Raw genomic sequence first — 21244 nt, 5'->3', positions numbered from 1 at the left:
CGAACGGGCTGCAGAGGGACGGAGGGAGACAAAGACCCGCGGCCGCCCCTCCTCCGCGGGCCCTGGGAGCGCCCTGGCCGGCTGAGGGGGCCTGCTGTCTGCTGCCCCTGGGCCTGGGACAAGCCTCGAGGGCCTGCTCAGACGGCTCCCCAGCACTCCGCTGGGGTGACCCTCCTGGGCAGGCCTTCCTGGCACCCCTCGGCCCTCAGCCTGGAAAACCCCTTCATTTCCTTTATGGTGATTGGCTGGCTCACTTTCAGATTTCCTTGTTGGCTAGAATGTCACGTCCCCCAACAGGTTGTTCCCAGCTGAGTCCCCAGCGTCTGGCACATGACAGGCAGATGACACTGCCTAGCTCCTCTCCCACGAGCCTCAGTGTCCCACCCGAGTGCTGTTTCCCCCATCTCACCGACCCGGCAAATCAGGCAAGATCACCGCTCATCCCCATTAAACAGATGAAGACAGTGAGGCCTAGAAAGACCAGGTGGTTCTCTGAAGCGGCTGAGCGCCCCAGCCTGCACTCGCATCTGCCGGTGCCAAGGCCGGCTTTTCCCGTCCATGAGCCTGCCTGTGAAGGGGGGCTGGATCCCGAGTTCGCTGGTTGGTGAGTGAGCCAAAAGGAGCTTGCTAAGTTCGCAAGTCCCCCAGGCTCTTCCCCTAGAGATCCTGAGTCTGGGGGCCTGGGGCAAAGCCCGCACGCTTGTAAAACTGAGGACCTTCAGAGGTTCAGGAGGAACTCGCTGTGGGAGCAAAGCTTAAAAATCCATGTGAGGAGTTCCTGCTGTGGTTCAGCAGGTTGAGGACGCAAGAGGGTCTCTGTGAGGATGCGGGTTTGATCCCGGACCTCACGCAGTGGGTGAAGGAGCTTGGGTTGCTGTGGCTGTGGCGTAGGCCGGCAGCTACAGCTTCGCTTCGACCCCTAGCCTGGGACCCTCCGTGTGCCGCAGGTGTGGCTGTTATATATATAAACACATACACGAGCAACCAAAGCAGAGCCAAGAGAGGTAGAGAAGCCAAGCATGACCCGTGAGAGTAAGAGAGACTCGCCCCGCTTCCCCCAAAGCACAGCCTCCCTGTGCTGAGGGCAGGGGGTCACATCTCAGAGCGGGAAAGATACCGAGACCCGAGCAAGGTGTGATGCTGGGCCTGGACCAGGCCCTGACCTCCCGGCGAGCTCCCAGGACAGTCAGTAGGACCAAGCCTGAGGGTGGCGACCACAGGCCCAACCTGCAGGCCGTGTTCAACTTCCTTCTGACTTCCTAGCACATCCTCCAGCCGATGCCACCGGCCTGGCCCGGAAATCGGCATCCATCAGCAAAGTCTCCTGCATAATCCATGCTCCTGGGAGCCACAACCTAAAGTCCTTGAGGTTCCTGTTAGGGTTCAGCGGCTTAAGAACCCACCACAGGGAGTTCCCTGGTGGCGCAGTGGTAATGAGCCCGACTAGTATCCATGAGGACGTGGATTTGATCCCTGGCCTCACTCAGTGGGTTAAGGAGCCGGCGTTGCCGTGAGCTGTGGTGTTGGTTGCAGACGTGGCTCCGATCCTGCGTGGCTGTGGCTGTGGTGTAGGCCGGCAGCTGCAGCTCCGATTGGACCCCTAGCCTGGGAACCTCCATATGCCGTGGGTGCGGCCCTAAAAAAACAAAGAACCTGACTAGTATCCATGAGGATGCGGGTTTGATCCCTGGCCTCACTCAGTGGGTTAAGGAACTGTTATGAGAGCTGCAGTGTCGGGCATAGACGCAGCTCAGATATGGCTGTGGCTGTGGCCAGCAGCTGCAGCTCTGAGTCACATCCTAGCCTGAGAACGTCCATGTACCGCAGGTGTGGCCCTAAAAAGGAAAAAAAACCTACCGCCACCACACGATCTAAAATCACGGACTTTGGTCTGGGTCTTGGGCCGGTTTCAGAAGCCCCTACAACCGTATCGCGCTCGCCTCTGCCCTGGAAGGCCGTTTTCATCCGCATGAGGTCCTGAGGGCATCTTCTCTGTGCCAGGCACCGTGCACGTGGTGACCGAGCACAGGGTTGAAAGGGACACGGGTCTTCACGCTCAGGAAGGGTCCCGGCCCGTACAGAGAAGCTCTGCACGTGGTCGGGAGGCCGGGAGAGCTGTGGGCCTGCCGGGAGGCCCCAGGTGAGGGCTGTGGCCACAACCAGAGGGGGCAGATCAAGGGAACCTGAGGGCAGGCGGCCTCTGAGCAAGATCTGGAGGGCCCAGAGGGGATGGGGTGTGGAGGTGGGCGCTCCTGGCACAAGGAACAACCTGTCAAGGGCCGTGCAAAGCAAAGCGTGCAGGAAAAGCCGGGTGTTGCACGGTGGGGTGGGGGTGGGGCAGGGGAGGGAGGAGGGAGCAGGAAGGAAGGAAGGAGCAGGAAAACTGGAGGGTGGGTCAGGAGCAGTGCAGGGGCAACCTTCGGCGACAGGCCGGTGGACGGGACACGGCGGAGGGCCGGGTGGAGTGAGAAGGGCTAGGCGGGTGAAGGCGGTGGCCGGGGCTGCGGCGAGGGTGGAGGGCAGCGGAGGCCCGTCGGGGCACAGAGCCTCCCTCTGCCCAAGCGGAGCGAGAGCCAGCATCTCGCAGACGGGCTGCAGCCGGGGCGGGGGGACGGGGAGAGCGGGGCTGACCGCCCCCCCACCCGTGCCAGCTCTTTCTGGGCTTTTCAGGTCTTCAGTGCTGCTGTTCACCAAGCTGGGCCCAGGGCCTCCGGCACACTGGCCTCAGAGCCTGTGAAGGGGCGAGGCTCAGGCCCCACCCAGGATCCAGGGCCTCTGTGGGTCTGGGCGAAGCCGAGGGCTCGGGAGGCTGGCGAAATGCCCTGCTCCTCATCCCCGGCCCCCCCCCACACACACCTCCCAGAGCTTTGGGGACCGTTTTTGTGCTGGCAACTCCCCCGGCTCAACCCAAGCGTCCTCCCCCCTGCCCACAGGACGTGCTCCTTGGCTGCCCCGAGGTCCCCTCTGTCCAGCTTCACGAGTCAAAGGCTGAAGTCGTGCCCCTCCACCCAAACCTGCTTCTTCCCTTCTCATCTCATCCCAGCCACGTGTCCGTCTGGACACCTCCCGCCAGCCCCTTATCCCCACGGCCCATCCATCAGCCAGTTCCACTGGTTCTTACTCCAGGGTTTTTTCCCTAACCCAGCCCCGTCCCTTCCTCTCATCAGCGCCAGGCCAGGGCCAGCCCCCACCCTGCCTCCATCCCGGCCTGTGTGAACCGCCTCTGCTGCTCTCTTCCCTCCTGTTCTGTCTCCTCCAGTGCAACCTCCTCAGGCCCGTGTCTTCCTTCCTTCCTTCAGGCGGCACCCGCAGCACATGGAGGGTCCCAGGCTAGGGGTCCAGTCGGATCTGCAGTCGCCGGCCTACGCCACAGCCACGGCAACGCCAGATCCTTAATCCTCTCGGCGAGGCCAGGGCCTGGAGCCACATCTTCAGAAACGGATGTTGGTCAGATTCTTCACCCACTGAGCCACAGCGGGAACTCCCATCGCTTCTTCCTAAAACCACCAATGGCTTCCCACTGCTCTCCGGCTAAACCCCCCCGTGTGGCGAGGCTCCTCTTGTGCTGCACGGCCTCACCATCGCCTGGCTAAGCGCTCCTTCGGCGTGTGGACGGCCCAGGTTTAGATGCCGGCTCTGCCGTTTCCCAGCTGTGTGACTGTGCTCAGCTCTCAAGGGGGATGATAACAGCCCGGACGTCACGGGGCCGTCGCGGGAATTAGCGTCGAACACGGAAAACCCTCAGAGTGGTGTCTCTCGCAGAATAAGCACTACCAACGTGTCTGCTAAGTGGTTAATTTCCATCCTTTGGGCATCAGGTTAAATTTAACTCCCCCCGGGCCTTCTCTGTGTTCCGGTCCGGACCACGGCCTGGCCGGGGCATCCCAGTCCCTCCTCCTCGTCCTCGGGGCACCTGTGGTGGCCTTGCTGGAGCGGGACGCCAGGTGTGGGCAGGCCCGCATGGGTCTGGGCCACAGGCGGCTCCAGAGCCCTGGACGGCGCTGGGCCCGCACGTACCGCTAACTGGACAGGTCAGTGAGCCCAGAAGGGGCTCGGAAAGCAGAGAACACTGTCCGCCGCCCCCGCGCAAGGGGCCCGTCCCTGGCGCGTCGCTCCTCCCTTCGTCTGACCTGCCGAGCGCCTCTCCTGGTCCTCCTCCCGCCACCCTGCGGGGCAGGGGAAGCAGAGGGACAGCGTCCAACAGACGGGGTGTGGCCCCCGTCGCCAAGGGACGATAAGGCTCCGGCAGAGACCAACCGGTGACCGCATCCGAAGGCGTGGGAGGCGCCCGGCCAGCGGTCTCGCGGACAGACGGACCGACGGACAGACGCCCTTGCCGGCTCCACCCCCACGCCCGGGTCCTAGCGGGTTTTCCGTCCATCGCGAAGGGCAGGTCCGGTGCCAAGGGCACCAAGGCCACCCCGGCCCTGCCTGGAGACCTCCTGTGCAGCTCGAAGGCCTCGCTCAGGCAGCAGCCCCTCCCGGAAGCCCCCCCCCCTCCGGCGCCGGCCTCCGCCCGGGCCTCGCTCCCGCCCCAGGGATGTCCCGGGACTGCGGTGGTGGGACCGGCCGGAGACTCCAAGTTCCATGTCACCCGCGTCTCCAAAAAAGTAAAAGGTGACTCCGAGAATGTGTAACTACATGTGATTTCATGTTTGAACTTCAGCGGAGGCAGAAAATAGCCCCTGTCAGACCACACGAGCGGACGCGGGCTTTGCAGAAGCTGCCGTAATTACGGTGCTGCCGTAATTACCGACGGCGCGGGCCTCCCGGCGCGGCGGCCTCCTCTCTCCCCCTCCCTCTCTCCCCCTCCCTCTCACACACACACTGTCACACACACTGTCACACACACACACCCTCCCTCTCACACACACTCTCACACCCTCTCACACACACCCTCTCTCTCACACTGTCACACACACACACCCTCTCTCTTACACACACACCCTCTCTCACACACACACCCCTCTCTCACACACACTATCACACCCTCACACACACCGTCTCTCACACACACACACACCCTCACACACACTCTCACACACATGCCTCTCTCACACACCCTCACACACACACCCTCTCGCACACACGCACACACACTCTGTCACACACACACACACCCTCACACACACACCCTCTCATACACTCACACACATGCCTCTCACCCTCTCACACACACACGCTCACACACACACACGCCTTTCTCACACACACCTCACACACACCCCTCTCAGACACACAGTCACACCCTCTCACACACACCCTCTCTCTCACACACTGTCACACACACACCCTCTCTCTTTCACACACACACTCTCACACCCTCTCACACACACACCCCTCTCACACACACTATCACACCCTCACACACACACACCCTCTCTCACACACACTGTCACACACACACCGTCTCTCTCACACACACCCTCACACACTCACGCACACACACCCTCTCGCACACACGCACACACACTCTGTCACACATATACACTCACACACACACCCTCTCACACACACACCCTCACACCCTCTCATACACACACACATGCCTCTCACACTCTCACACCCTCTCTCACACACACACCCCCTCTCTCACACACACCCCTCTCACACACACACCCTCTCTCCCTCAAACACACACACACGCACCTCTTTCTCACACACACACACCCTCTCACACACACCCTCTCACACATACCCTCTCTCACACACCCCTCTCCCTCTCTCACACACACACACCCTCACACTCTCATGCACACACACTCTGTCACACACATACACACTCACACACCCTCACACACACTCTCATACACACACATGCCTCTCTCTCACACACACTCTCACACTCTCTCACACACACACCCTCTCTCTCTCTCTCACACACACACACACACGCACCTCTTTCTCACACACCCTCTCACACACACGCCTCTCTCACACAACCCTCACACACACACCTCTCTCAGGCACACACGCACACACGCCTCACTCACACTCTCACACACACACACCTCTCACCCTCACACACACCCGCACACACACACCTCACACTCACACCCTCACACACCTCTCACGCACACACACACACGCCTCACACACCCTCACACCCTCACACCCCTCTCACACACACCTCTCACGCACACACACTCACTCTCACACACACACCCCATGTTCGAGGACAGGGTCTGTTCGCTCCCCGCAGCCGTCCGCTACACAAATGAAGGAGAAACATCCGTGAAATGGGAAGCTACCCACGCCCCAGATGGACGGAAAACAACCAAAGGCTGTCTGCGGGGGAAACGGGGGCCGCGAGCGGCAAGGCGTCCCTCGGTCAGGGGCTGCTCCCCGCTCTCTGCCCCTCGCAGCCCCCCCGGGCCCCGGCGGCAGAGGCAGAAGAGGCTTCAAAGCCGGTCCACCCACAGCAAAGGCAGAGCCCGCGTCACCGTTCATGCCGACCCGCAGTCCCCGAGCGGCGAGTCAGCAACGCGCAAGACGCCTGGGTTCCGGGGCCTCCCCGCCGCCCCGCCGGGGCTGTGCACGGAGCAGTCCCACCTCTGGGGCCAGAGCAGGGAAGGACCCGCGGCCCGTCCCTTCCTCGGGCAGCGTCCGCCTGGGCCTCCACAGCATCCTCCTCCCGCGGCGTCGCCCGACTCCCGTGGACTCCACGACATCCTGCCCTTTTCTGTTTGTTTTTTGGTTTGTCTTTTCGGGGCCGCACCCGCGGCACGTGGCGGTTCCCAGGCTAGGGGTCGAATCGGAGCTGCAGCCGCCCGCCGGCACCACAGCCGCAGCCACGCCAGATCCGAGCCGCGTCTGCCACCTGCACCACAGCTCGTGGCAACGCTGGATCCTTAACCCGCCGAGCGAGGCCAGGGATCGAACTCGCGTCCTCGTGGATGCTGACCCACAGTGGGAACTCCCAACACGACGTCCTGCTTCTCAGAGGGGAGACTTTTCATCTCCGTTTTCAGGAGGAGGAAATGAAGGAGCCGAGGGAGCCCAACCCACGTCCGCCCCCCGCCCGCCTCCTCCCAGGTCCCAGGAGGGTTCAACTTGACCCGAGAACCGAGAACCGGGTTGGAGGATGAAGGATCCTGAGACTCCTCACGCAGAGAAGATAATGGCTTCCGTGAACAAACGTAACTCAGCTAAGTTCCCTTTTTACTGCGTCCATTGTGATGCAGCAATTATAACCCAGCCGAAGAAAAACACTCCCCAGCACTTGCGGTCTCTGAATGAGACGACAGGCTCCAAGGGCTCGGAGGCGGCAGGGCCCAGGGCCCAGGGCCCGGCTCCAGGCGCCCGGGGCAGAAGCCGAGGCCACGCGGGATGGCCCTTCCCAAACCTCTCAAGGCCTTGTCCTTGCCCTCACCCCAGGCCAGCTCCCATCCGCTCCTCCTGCAGCAGCCTCCTTATGCTTCCGTTTTCTTCACCGGGTCAGCAAGAGTTAAATACTTTTTTTTTTTGCTTTTTAGAGCTGTGCCTGCAGCACATGGAAGATCCCCAGCCACATGTGCCACCCACACCACAGATCACAGCACCGCCGGATCCTTAACCACTGAGCAGGCCAGGGATCATCTCACATCCTCAGGGATACGAGTCGGGTTCGTTACGGCTGAGCCACGACGGGAACGCCAAACACTTTCCTTTAAATTGAAGAAGAGTGATTTCCAATATTGTGTCAATTTTATTTATTTATTTTTTCATCTTTTTGCCTTTTCTTGAGCCACTTCCACGGCATATGGAGGTTCCCGGGCCAGGGGTCGAATCGGAGCTGTAGCCGCCGGCCTACGCCAGAGCCACAGCCATGCAGGATCCGAGCCGTGTCTGCAACCTGCACCACAGCTCACGGCAACGCCGGATCCTTAACCCGCTGAGCAAGGCCAGGGTCAAACCCGCAACCTCATGGCTCCTGGTCAGATTCGTTAACCACTGCGCCATGACGGGAACTCCTATTGTGTCAATTTTAGTGCTACAGCAAAGTGGTTCGGTTACATATATTTTTTCAGATTATATTCCACTATAGGTTATTACAAGATATGTAATATCTGCTACACAGGAAATCTTTGTTACTTCTGTATTTTCTGTGTAATGATATTTGTTAACCCCACGCTCCTAGTTTACCCCGCCTTCCCTCTCTCCCCCCTTTGGAAGCCGTAAGTTCATTTTCTGTATCCGTGAGTTTGCTTCTATTTTGTACATAGATTCATTTGTATTCTTTTTTTAGATTCTGCATGTACCTGATGTCCTGTAATGCCTGTCCTTCCCTGTTTGACTTACTTTGGCAAGTACATTTTCCTAGGTCCACCATGTTGCTGAAAATGGCATCACATCATTCTTTTTCATGGCTGAGCAATATTCCACTGCATATATTGTACCACATCTTCTCTGTTCATTCACATGCTGTCGAACACTTCGGGAGCTTCCATGTCTTTGCCATTATAAATCGTGCTGCTATGAACACGGGATGCGTTATCTTCTCAAATGAAGAGTTTCATGTTTTCCAGATAGAGGCCCAGGAGTAAGATTAATCGATAAGATGGTAGCTCTAATTTTGGTTTTAAAGCACCTCTGTACTGGTTTCGGGAGTGGCCGAGCCGCTTCACGCCTCCCCGAACAGGGTATGAACGTTCCTCTTCTCCGCCTCGCCCTGGTCGTTACCATCCGCAGCCTCTGATGATGGCCGTTCTGTCCAGTGTGGGGTGGCACCTCGCTGTGATTTTGGTTTGTATTTCTCTGATAATTAGCGATGCTGGCATCTTTTCCTGTGCCTGTTGGCCACCTGCATGTCTTTGGAGAAAAGCCTAGTTAGGTCTTTCGCCCATTTTTTTGAGTGGGTTGTTTGTTTTTTTGGTATTGTGTTGCATGAGCTTGGGGCTAAATACTTTTTTCTTTCTTTGTCTTTTTAGGGCCGCACCTGCAGCATATGGAGGTTCCCAGGCTAGGGGTCAAATCAGAGCTACAGCTGCCGTCCTACACCACAGCCACAGCAACACCAGACCCAAGCCGCATCTGCAACCTACACTGCAGCATGTGGCAACGCCAGATCCTTAACCCACTGGGCAAGGCCAGGGATCGAACCCAGCAGCCTCATAGACACCAAGCGGGTTCTTAACCCGCTGAGCCACAGGGGAACTCTACTATATCCTTTTAACACCACTCGAAACAAAAGACTGTAGTCATCAAAGGGGGGCCAGAGCAGTTATTCCAGTTCCTTGTCTCCACTGCTGGGGGGTAGAGTGGGCATTACAACCCCGGCTTTCCAGTTAAAGAAACTGAGGCACAGGGTTCCCGTGCCCCCACCAAGCGAAGGGGGGAGGACAGGCCAGGGCCCCTGGTCTGGAGACTGCCGTCCGTTTCTTCTGGGGGCCCACAATCTATGCGCGCGTGCACGCACACACTCTCTACACACACGTGCACACACACACTCTCTACACACACGTGCACACTCTACACACGTGCTCTACACATGCGCGCACACCCTACACACGTGCACATGCTACACATACTCGCACACACCCTCTACACACATGCGCACACACACTCTACACACACACTCTCTACACACACGCACACACACACTCCCCTCATTCTTTCCTCCCGGGCTCCCTTGCTATCTTAGTTCACCGTCTCTGCACTAATCTGCCTCCTTACAGAAGTGGAGAAGCTGCGGCCCAGAGAGGAACGGGGCCCTGCCCGTCGCCAGCTGGAGTCCAGCGAGCGCAGCCTGGGGACCCTCTGCCGGCGGCCCTTGGCCACGGCCCCGCTGTGGGCACAGCAGAAGCTAAGAAGGAGGCGGCGTCGGAGGTCCAGGACGCCCAAGGTGGAGTCTAGACGCGACTCCCGGGCCTGGAGGAGAGCCCGCGTGCGCAGAGGAACGGGCGGTGCTGGCCCCGGTGGGGAGCTGGCTCTGGAGCGGGCCTGGGGGCCAGGCCCTTGGCGGGGCCATCTGCTCCGACAGGCCTGCCTGGAAGTTCTTATCGTTCCGAGGCCCCCTCTTCACACAGACCCGCCGGGCTAGGCCTGTCCTGCGGTGGAGCCAGGCGTCAGGGACGAGGCTCTCCGCCCCGCGCCTGCCCTCCAGCCGCTGCTTCAGCTCCGAGGTCAGCCCTCCCGCACCGACCCTCGACTCGGCTTCAGGTGTTTATGTGCAGAACGGGATGATGTCACCCAGGGGTAGGAGGAGATGCCACGAACGATCAGGAAGCCACTCGGCACCGCGCCTGGCACAGCTATGCTCGTTAACGTTACTTTACCCAGTCTCCCCGGTTGCTCACTGGGGGCCCCCTTCTCTACCGGACACGCACCCCTCCCTCCCCAGAGGCTGACTCCCAGGCTGCCCTCGGCCAGCCGACCCAGCCGCACAGCCCAGCACCCTCTGACTCCCCCGGACCCAGCACCCCTTCTGCCAGGGATGCCCTAGCCTCTGCCTCGTCACAGCCCCGAGTCCCACCTCCGGCCCCACCTCCTCCAGGACGCCCTCCCCGACTGACCTCTCCTCCTCCTCCTGGGAACGGCGGCGGCGCTGCCTCGGAGCCCCTGACTCTGCCGGGCAGAAAGTCTCTTCCTTCCTCCTCCCCACGGTCTCTTCACACCGAACAGGGCACTTTTCGGGCAGATCTGAGGCACGTAAGTCAGCCTCCTGCCTCCTGTGCCCCCACATCCCACCCCGCCGTCACCCATCTCCCATCCTCCTGGAGCCGGGAGCAGGCAGCGCCGAGAGACCCCGCGGGGCGGGCAGTCACCCTGACAGACGGACGGTCCGCCACGAGCCGGGAGAGGCGGAAGGACCGGCATCGTCACCCATCCCTGGGGTCCCGGGAGCGGCTCTGCCGAGGGGCGGGGAAGCAAGCGGGTCACCCGGAGCTGGGGCTCCCTGAGGCGCACCTGACGAGGGGGAACGGGTGTCGAGGGGGGCCCCGGAGCCTGTGGGACCGCGGCCTGGGGGCGGGGGAGGCCGCCTCCACAGCTTCCGTGGGGAGAAGGGTGGAGATCTGTCCGGAGAGGCGCTCGCGACCAGCCACGCGGGTGGACGTGGCTGCAGGGAGCAGACCCCACGAGATACCCGGCAACTGCCACCATTCCGGGACCCGGAAGCCACGGGGGCAGGGAGGGCAGGGGTGCGTGGTGAGGCTGGTCAGCGCTGGTCACGGTGGGTAGAGGGTCCTCGCGCCGGGTGGGAGCAGGACCAGGACTCTTCCCAAACTCTTCCAGGCTCTGAGACGTAGCGTCGAAGAGTCTAGGTCAGCTAGTGCTGTAGAGATCTGGAAATCTGATTGTAAAATTCTGTCTCTTTACAATTCTGAAATGAAACATGCAGGAGTTCCCGTCGTGGCGCAGTGGTTAACGACTCCGACTAGGAACCATGAGGTTGAGGGTACGATCCCTGGCCTTGCTCAGTGGGTTAAGGGTCCGGCGTTGCCGGGAGCTGTGGTGTAGGCTGCAGATGTGGCTTGGATCCCGCGTGGCTGTGGCTGTGGCGTAGGCCGGTGGCTACAGCTCCGATTCGACCCCTGGCCTGGGAACCTCCATATGCCGTGGGAGTGTGGCCCCAGAAAAGGCAGAAAGGCAAAAAAAACAAAAACGAAACATGCAAAATGGAAATTTTTCTAACAGCCAATTTTAAAGGTAAAAAGAAACAGGTAGATTCATTTTAGTAACTACATCACATTTAACTCCGTATGCTCCAAATTTTATCACTTTGACATGTAATTAATACAAAGAAATTATTAATGATTTGAAATTCTTTCTCTTGTGTCAAGTCTTCCAAAGCTACTATGTGCTTTACCCATGGAGCTCACCTCGGCTCGGGCCGGCCGCATTTCAAGGACTCAATAACCGCATGTGGCCGGTGGCTACAGCGCTGGACCGCACAGTTTAGAAACCTAGAGTTTATGACTCACTTCGGGGATGCTGTGCATGGGAGAGTCTAGAATTTTGCAGCTACTAAGTTTCTACAATGTAACAACTGTGATTCCACCAGATTAAAAGTCTGCTTGTGAATCAGGTTTCTCCCAAGTCTTTGTGTGGAAAGAAATCCCTGCCCCGCAGAGAGAGGGAGCAAGCAGCCCTTCCCTCGGCTGCCCCCGCCATCTGGCCCGGCCCTGGGCCCAGGCCCTGGCCCCTCCACGTGGAGCTGCCTCCCCACCGGCGCCCCCCCACCTCTCTGTCTGCGTGCACAGGCCTGGCAGTGAGTCCTCCTGGGGAGGGGGCTGCCCCCGCCTCCCGCCCTGGGTCTCCGTCCTCTCTGGAGAGCACCTGGGGGCCGCGGCAGCAGATGGAGCTGGGGAGGGTGGTTCAAATCCCCATGGGAGCCCCGGAGGGCGGAACTGGGCTGCATCTGCTCAAGGCCAGGGCCTGGAGGTCTGAAGAGGCGGAAGTCGGAAGTCAGAGGCCCGCCCATTGAACCGCAGAGGGCTCTGCGAGGTCCTTGAACCGGCAGACAGGTAAACTGGGCCCAGCCCGAGAGCAGAAGGACTTCCTGGCAAAGGTGTGAGGCCTGCACTGTGACCTGCCAGGACGCCTCCTCAGGAGCCACGGCCTCCTCTTGCTCATCTCAACCCCCCGGTGTGTGTGCAAACCCAGGGTGCGGCGAGGCCGCTGGAAGCCCCACAGGGGCTGTATCGACATGGGCGACCTCTCGGCCTTGGGGCGCTTGGGCCAGACTCAGAGATGGCCTGCTTCTTCCCTAGGGTCCTCCTGCCCAGGCCCAATGGGTCCTGCAGAGGGCCTGCAGAAGGGACTGGCGCACAGACACAAGTCTGGGGGAGGCAGAGGCTGGAGCTGGGCAGGGAAGTCTCAGCCGACAGCATGGGCTCGTGCCTCTGCCGTTACCCATTCTGTGGGCTTTTCCAAGTCCTTTGGTAGCACAGACCCTCGAGCCCCACGGCGCCCAAGAAGAAAGGTGGCCCGGGGGACTGGCCACCAGCGCGTCAGCTCCCAGCGCAGAGGCGGGGCGATGATGAGCTGTCTCAGGGGCCCAGGCCTCTGGGGAACCACTGGCTCAGCGCCCACTCAGGGAGCCCTGCTCCCAGGCACCCAGACAGCTCTGCAGCTGAGAAGGGAGTGGTCAGGAGTCGCCCACAGCCACACGGTCCCGGCTGGGCGGCTTCCCGGCTGGGCTTCCCCTCTGGGGAAAGCCCCAGGGCTGCTCTGCGTGGTCAGGCGACCGGACGGGAAATGACAGAAATCCTGCTCCGGAGGCCGCAGCCAACAGCCCGGCCTCGGCCTCTAGGGCTCTGGCTCTGCCCAGGCGGCGGCGTGGGTGGGGGCTGGGGCGGCGCAGGAAGACAGCCCCGGAAGCTTGGTCTGCAGAGGCATCAGGTGTGGAGGAGGGCCAGCCTGGGTGACCCGTGCCCAGGACACCCCCGGGCCCCTCCTCCGCCAACGGGCTCATGACCATCCAGGGCAGTGGGCGTCTGACTGGACCTCAGCTACGCCCACCGTCGGCTCTCCCTCAAAGGCCCTTCCAAGAACCGGGCAGCACTGGGGCCCATCTGCCAGACTTTGCCGCCATAAACATCTTCTGAATAAACCAAAGAATGAATGGTTGTTGCCAGCCAAGACTGCAGCAAGGGGTAGGGGAGGCTCTGATCTAGTCTACGAGGCGATCTGACAGCCGCTGTCACAGCTCGCTGGGTGGCCCCATTTCTTACAGCCCACGGTCACAACGAGCCTTTCGAAAGCAGTCACCGTGCAGCAGGCTGTGCTCGGGACCTGGAGCTCCCAGCTCTCCCAGCAGCACGCAGAGCAGGTGCGACGTGACCCACCTTCGGACGAGGGAGCTGGGGCAGCCCCGAGGTCACGGTGCTGGTTTGCTGAGGCCTCGACGTGGCCCCAGAGCCCCTGGCCTTCACCAGCAGACGTCTGGCCAAGCACCCTCTGGCCAGGACCCCTGCCGGGAGGGGGCCTCCCTTCCCGGGCTGGTGCTGGTATGCTCAGGGCTTCCCAGGGATCTTGGGGGCCCCTGCCGATCAGCCCTTGGGGGTGCTCGTGGGAGATGACGTGGGGGCTGTACCCATGGGGGCCCTTTGTCAGACACTTGTTGCCACAGCTTTCAGGCTACTTCTGGCCCCGAGGGAGGCAGGCAGCCCCACCACCGAGGACCTGGGCTCCAGCTCCCTCGTTCCCTCAGCCCATCCTCCCTGCCCCGCCCCAGCTGTGGACCTTCCTCTTCCTGCCCGACCTCGACCTCGGACCTTGACCTCTGCTCCCAGTGTGAGGGCGACAGCTCGGGGCTGGGAATCCACGAACTGGGCTCCATCTGCTGCCAAGAACTGGGCGGCGGGGTGGGGGGGTGGGGTGGGGGGGGTGGTACTTTTTCTCCGGGAAGGGGGCCTCTTTGGAGAAAATCTGCCCCAAGGTGGGGCAGGGGGCTGGAGATGTGCCCAGGGCTCATCCGGGCTCGTCGGCTCGGCTCACAGAGGAGCTCCGGGCGCGCGTGCGGGCAGCGAGGAGCTGGCTGGTTGTCCGCCCAGCTGGGCTGGTGAGGAGGGTTACATGACGGGTTCCCAGTGGCGCAGACCCTTTGGGCCGGGGGCACAGCCGCCCGTGTCTCCAGAGCTGCGTGGTTATGACAACGCATTATTATTGAATGCCTGCCGAGCTCTGACTCTGCCGGGGTCCTTCCTCTCCTCACCTCATCGGGTCTCTCCACAGTTCCAGGAAGCGGGGGTCCTCATTTTACGGACGAGGAACCGGGGCTCAGAGAAGCAAGGCACCTGCCCAACGCCCACTTATTTGCACCCTGGTCAGAGGGGGAAGGCGATCTGAACTCAAGTCTGTCTGGCTCCAACATCTCAGGTCTCACGGGCGAGACAGGGCCACCTCCACCTGGGGTGGAAGAGTCACCTTATTTCCCAACCCGGGGCTGGGGTGACCTGGCCGCACCATCCCATTCCCGGCGCTACTTCCGGCCCGGGCACGCAGCCCTGGGCGCTGCTCTGGTTACGGGCCGGAAACCCAGCGGGGCTGCGGGACTCGGGGAGGGGGGGGCAGCCGCGTCGAGGGTGAGCAGCGCCCGGGTCTAGGCCTGCGCGGCGGGCGACAGCCTCACAGATAAGCTTGCACTCGCGCCCCCAGGCTTCCCTTCCTTCCTTCATTCAGCAAACACCAGCCTCCCTGCCTTCGCAGCTCGCGCAGCACAGACCGAGCCCCGAGGAGGGCCGGCGCTGGAACGACGGGCCCAGAGCGAAATGGAAACGCAGAGCCCCGGCTGGAAAATCAAGACGTGCGAGACAGGCCGCCCGGGACAGGCTGGGCCCCCCGCTGCCCCAGCGCACACCGGCCTCTCCCACCACCTCATCCTCTCCAGGTCCTCGCGCGGCCCACCACCCTCTCCAGCTCAGGGCTGTGGCAGAGGCCGCTCTCCCTGCCCGCACTCTTCTCGGTCATTCTCCGACGAGCTCCTCCGCAGCATTCAGCTCGCTCGCCGCCCGAACGGCGCCTCCTCAGAGACGCCTCCCTGGTCCCTCAGCCTCCAGCACACCTGCTGTCTCTCGCTTCCTAGTGGGCATCGATCTGCCACCTCAAGGGTCCTTGTCCGTCTCCTTTTTGCTGTCCGCCTCCCCAGGGCAGGGCCCTGTCTCCTGTTCAGCACGGAAGCCCGGGGGCCTAACCCTGCGCCTGGCCCGCAGCGGCCGCTCAGTAACTCTGGGTAAGACGGGGAAGGAACAGCCCTCTGCACCCCAGGCGCACCCAGGGGTGCTTCCCGAGTGTCCCGCCGCTGCAGCATCCCAGCACAGAGAGCTGACGAGCCCCCGGCCTTGAAAGGAGGCCAGAGGAAGAGGCAAGGCCTGGAGAAAAAGGGGAAAAGACTGGGGGGGGGGGGCGCGAGGCGAGGGCGGAAAGGAAGGAGAAAGGACGCAGAGCCGGAGGAGGAGGCGAGGCAGCCAGAGCGGGGAAGGAGGCGGCCCGGGTCGCCCCCGTCTCTCTTCGTCAGCGCCGCGACTCATGACGACCGCCACCCAGCCCCTCCCTGGCCCTTTCATCCAGGCTGGTGGGGAAGTTGTGAAGATGAAGGGGGGCCCTTCTGCTTGCATGTTCTGGGCTTCGCGACCACTAATTAAACGTGGCAGCCCCGTCCAAGGAGCCCCTTCGCCGGGAGGCTCTGCCACCTGACCCCGCGTCCTTCCAGGTGGCACTGTGGCTCCCTGGCCGGCCCTCCCCCGGGAGGCTCGGGAGCTGCAGCTGCGGGAGGGGTGCTGTCAGCCAGATAGTCACGGGGCGGGGGGGCAGAAAGAGGAACCTCACACCAGGTGGCACCCAAACCCCGACCTCTGCCCTCAGCTGAAATTACAGAGGCTGCCCTGCCCCCGTCCCAGCCAGGGTCTGTGTCTCTGGCCTCGGCCAGATGGCAGTGGGGGAAGTGCCTCTGAAGAAAGCTCTCCCCAAAGAGGCAGCGCCAGCATGTCCAGCTCCTCCACGCCATCCAGGGCCACGCGGAGTCCTGTCTCCAGTATGCTCCAGGGCCGTTTCGTGCTACCTCCCGCAACGAGGGCTCCCCCCCAGCAGTCAAGAGTGCCCTCGGCCAGGCGCCCCGCACACCTGCAGCGAGGGGCCCTGACTGCTGCCCTTACTGAGCTGCCTGGCCTTTGGGCTCTGGGAGCCCATCTAATGCCGTGACAGGAAGTACAATCGAGAGGCTCCTGAGGATTTACCAGCAGCCCTGACCTTCCTAATGAGCCCCCACTACCTGCTTCATCCTTCTACCAGGATGTCACGTGAGTGGCTTCCAAAATGACAGGCCTAGGCAAGAACACGCCCTGAGAAAGGACAGCCCCTTCAGTAAGCGGCGCCGGGAAGACTGACAGCCACGCGCAGAGATGGAATCAGAACCCCTCCTGACACCACAGGCAAAAATAACCTCCAAACGGATTAAAGACCTCGATGATACAAGACCAGACACTATCAAACTCCTAGAGGAAAACACAGGCCAAACACCCTCTGCCATAAACGACAGCAACATCTCAGATCCACCTCCTAGAGTCATGACAATAAAAACAAAAACAAACAAATGGGACCTAATCAAACTTAAAAGTTTCTGCACAGCAAAGAAAACTTTAAACAAAACCAAAAGACAACCCACAGAAGGGAAGAAAATATCTGCAAATGAAGTGACTGATAAAGGGTTAATCTCCAAACTTTACAACCACCTCCTGCAGCTCCATACCAAGGAAACAAACAAGCCCATCCAAAAATGGGCAGAAGATCTAAACAGACAGTTCTCCAAAGAAGATATACAGACGGCCAAAAAACACATGAAAAGATGTTCAACATCACGCATTATTAGAGAAACGTACCTCAAAACCACGCTGAGGGACCACCTTACACCGGCCAGAATGGCCATCATCAAAAAGTCTACAAATAGCAAGTGCTGGAGCGGGTGTGGAGAAAAAGGAACCCTCTTACACTGTTGGTGGGATTGTCAATTGGTGCAGCCACTGTGGAAAACAGTGTGGAGATGCCTCAGAAGACTAAACATAGAACGACCATTTGACCCAGCAATCCCACTCCTGGGCGTCTACCCAGAGAAAACCACAACTCGCAAAGACACGTGTACTTCAGTGTTCACTGCAGCACTACTTACAGTAGCCAAGACATGGAAACGACCTAAATGCCCATCGACAGAGGAGTGGATCAAGAAGATGTGGTCCATACACACAATGGAATATTACTCAGCCATCAAAAGGAAATAAAAAATGGCATTTGCAGCAACATGGATGGACCTAGAAGTTATGCTCAGTGAAGTCAGACAGTGAGACACCATCATCAAATGCTGTCGCTTACATGACACGTGGAATCTAGGAAAAGGACACAGTGAACGTCTCTGCGGAACAGACACTGACTCACAGACTTTGAAAAACTCATGGTTTCCCAAGGAGACAGGCTGGGGGGTTGGGATGGACCTGCTATAAAACTGGGCTGTGACGATCGTTGTACAGCCATAAGTGTAACAAACTTCACTGAGTAAAAACAACGAAATAAAAGTAACAGAGCCTGAGCGGGGGCCCAGCCTCCACGCAAGGCACGGCCTCCCAGCTCTCCCATCTCGGGAAACGGCCCAATGGCCGCGCCTTGCTCAAGCCTGGGAACTGAACCACCACCCTCACCGAGGTCCGATCCGTGTCAAAGCGGGACTGACTCCACTTCCAAAGCATCTCGCAAGATGGACACTGCCTCCCCCTCCACGGCCTTTTCCACCTGACTCTCGGCAGAGCCCGACTGGCCTCCGAAACAGACAACTCACAGCACGCGGCGCCCTGCTGGAAGCGCTGCGCCTTCCCACGGATGTGGATTCCAACGCCCCCTGCTCTCCAGGGCCTGCCAGCCCCTGGCCTCCAGGGCGACTGGCCTCTCGCCCCTCTCCTCAGCAGCCCTCACCTCCGGCCAGTCCCTCAGCTCCTCCCACCCGGCAGCTTGTGCACCAGCTGTGGCCTCTGCCCGGATGCTGCTTCTCCTGCCCCCTCACGGCGGCACCTTTGCACCCTCTGGTCTGTTCCTCAGAGTCCTGCCCCGGCTCTCGAGTGAGGCCGCCTGTAACCTTCTTGGGTCTGCTGCCTTCGCACCACTCACTGTCATCTGAAATGATAAAGATGCTGGCAGGGAGTTCCCGTCGTGGCTCAGTGGTTAACAAACCCAACTGGCATCCACGAGGACGCAGGTTCGACCCCAGCCTCACTCAGTGGGTAGGGATCTGGCATTGCTGTGAGCTGTGGTGTAGGTGGCAGACGCAGCTTGGATCCCATGTCGCTGTGGCTGTGGCTGTGGTGTAGGCCGGTGGCCACAGGTCCGATCTGACCCCTCACCTGGGACCTTCCATATACCGTGGGTGTGGCCCTAAAAAGACAAAAGACAAAAACATAAAAAAAGACGTCGGAGTTTCCTGGTAGCTTAGTGGTTAAAGATCTAGCATTGTCACCGCTGTGGCTCAGGTCACTGCTGTGGCTCGGGGCCGACCCCTGGCCTGGGAACTTGTGCATGCCACAGCGTGACCCCTTCCCAAAGATGGGTTTCGGTTAGCGGGTTCGCTGGTATGATGTCTGGCTGTCTCCTCTACCAGACGTGCCTGCGGGTCTCGGCTGCCCGTCGCTGTCTCGCTCACTGACGCCCAGCGCAGTGCCTGGCACACAGTGGATGCTCAACAAACGTGCTGCATGGATAAATGCCGAGGATCTGTATCCTGGTGCCACCAGCCCCCCGGGCTTTGTTCTTCCACTTGGGGCAACGCCGAGCAGGTCCTCACAGGCAGGTCCTGCCTGTGGCAAGGGGCCGGGGCCAGATCTGGCTTTGAGGCCCAGTGCCATCTCCGTCCCCTTACCCCTCCGGCGGCCCAGCAGCCTTGGGCATGTCCCCAGTCTTTTGTTGCCCTAGCCCCCCACCCTGGCAAAGGGGGCAGTAATTGGAGCTCCTGGACTCCTGGAGGTGCGACCGAGCACCAGGGCAGGACGTGCACAAGGCCACATGCCAACGACATCCCGGGCACATGTCCGAAGTACAGACTCACTCACACACAGTCGCACACACTCACACTCTCTCTCACACACACACTCGCACTCTCACTTAGAGCCCTCAACCAACCTGAGGCTCAAAATGCACAAGGCTCCTTCCTAAGTCCCCAGCCAAGGCCTGTCCTTCACGAGCACGGACATCCGCCGCCATCTAGTGGCCACTGAGGTGCGCGGGGCGTCCAGCGGTCTTTGCCACCCCTGGGCCGGGGGGGTGCGGCAGCCGCCGGCCCCAGCCGCCCTGCCGTCCTTCGGCCCCAGGAGCACCCAGACGGGCTGTCCTTCAGGGCGCTCGCCTCTCCATAGCCACCAGGGCCTGGCACCCCGAGCTGTGAGTCCACCTGCCACCATTCCCTCCAGCCACGCGGAACGTCCCCCCAGAGACCCCGAAGAAGGTCCGCCCGACTCGAGACGATGCCCCAGGCTTTCGCGTCAGCCCCCGTGCTCTCCTCCCGTCCTGGCTGACCCCACTCCCACCTCGGGCCCCTGACAGCTGCCACAAGAGAGCAGGCGGGAGCGGCCCTGGGGCCCGGCCCCGCAGGAGGCCTGGTTTGCACGTTGGGTTTCTTGCTTCTTCTCTTCCCCGGACAAAGACACTGATGGCAGACCCTGGACCGCTCCCCTCTGCATGTGCCACGCCGGGTGCCCAAGGGTCCAGAGCCCATCCCGCAGACCGCAGGGGGGCTCTGTAACATCCCAGCCCGTGGAGGACGGAAACGGAGGGCTTCCAGGAAGCAGGCAGGGTGCTGCTTCGGGCGGGCTCCACGCCCCAGGGCGCACAGCGCTGCAGCCAGTCTCTGACACCTCGCCTGCCGTGCTCCTCTGGTGAACTAATGAACTAATGCAGCTTCTTCTCCCCACCCAGCCCTGCCCCCTCATGCAAAACCTCCCTCCAGGGGAGGAACCCCAGAGGCAAATCAGAATATGAACCGTCCTAAGGATGGGACGCACAGGGCCTCCGGCTTTGAGGGTCCGGGAGAGCCTGGGACTGCGCAGATCAATTTCCTGTTCTCCCTTCGGCCACTCAACAGACACTAGAAAATGCCTGGATCCAAGGTTAAAAGTCTCAGAGCTCCCACTGTGGTGCAGTGGGTTAAGAATCTGCCTACAGAGGCTCAGGTCACTACAGAGGCATGGGTTCGATTCCCCAGCCTGGCATAGCAGGTTAAAGGACCCGGTGTTTCTGAAGCGTCAGCGTAGGTCACAGCTCTGGCTCAGATTCACTCCTTGGTGTGTCCAAAAAAAAAAAAAAAAAAGATGTGGTACATACATACAGTGGAATACTACTCAGCCATAAAAAAGAATGAAAAATGCCACCTGCAGCAACAAGGATGGAACTAGAGACTCTCACACTAAGAGAAGTCAGTCAGCCAGAGAAAGACAAATGGTGTCACTTACACATGGAATCTGAAACACGATACAAAGGGGCTTATTTACAAAACAGAAACAGACTCACAGTCTTCCAAACAAACTTAAGAGCAGTTCTCCTGTGGCGCAGTGGGTTAAGGACCTGGCGTTGTCATTGCAGTGGCCTAGGTCACTACTGTGGTGTGAGTTCAATGCCTGGCCTGGAAACCTCCACAGGCCGTGGCCAAGAGCGAAAGAAAGAAAGAAACTTATGGTTACCAAAGGGCCTTATGGTTACCAAAGGGCCAGGGCAAGAGAAGGACAAACCAGCAGTTAGGGATTAGCATATGCAAACTTCTAAATGTAAGATAGGCAAATAGGAGTTCCTGTCG

The 21244-nt window shown here is 60.4% G+C and overlaps 2 protein-coding genes across 3 annotated transcripts in view; one reads left to right on the top strand and one right to left on the bottom strand.

Annotated features, from left to right (window-relative positions):
• NDST1 (N-deacetylase and N-sulfotransferase 1) overlaps window positions 1-21244 on the bottom strand; it is an 89020-nt gene that overhangs the window by 60365 nt on the left and 7411 nt on the right. The gene's annotated exons all lie outside the window — the stretch shown is intronic.
• LOC146405840 (uncharacterized) lies at window positions 411-10159 on the top strand. Its single transcript, XM_085015120.1, has 2 exons — window positions 411-604; window positions 9657-10159. The coding sequence occupies exons 1-2, from the start codon at window positions 559-561 to the stop codon at window positions 10019-10021; spliced, it is 411 nt and encodes a 136-aa protein (XP_084871246.1). The 5' UTR covers window positions 411-558; the 3' UTR covers window positions 10022-10159.

The sequence above is a fragment of the Sus scrofa genome, chromosome 2 (assembly GCF_054392235.1).
Source record: "Sus scrofa isolate SSC_HxYL_T2T_F1_AM1 chromosome 2, Sscrofa_HxYL_maternal_Yorkshire_Landrace_v2.0, whole genome shotgun sequence".
NCBI classification, from domain to species: Eukaryota; Metazoa; Chordata; class Mammalia; order Artiodactyla; family Suidae; genus Sus; species Sus scrofa.
This window is presented reverse-complemented; position numbering and strand designations above follow the sequence as displayed.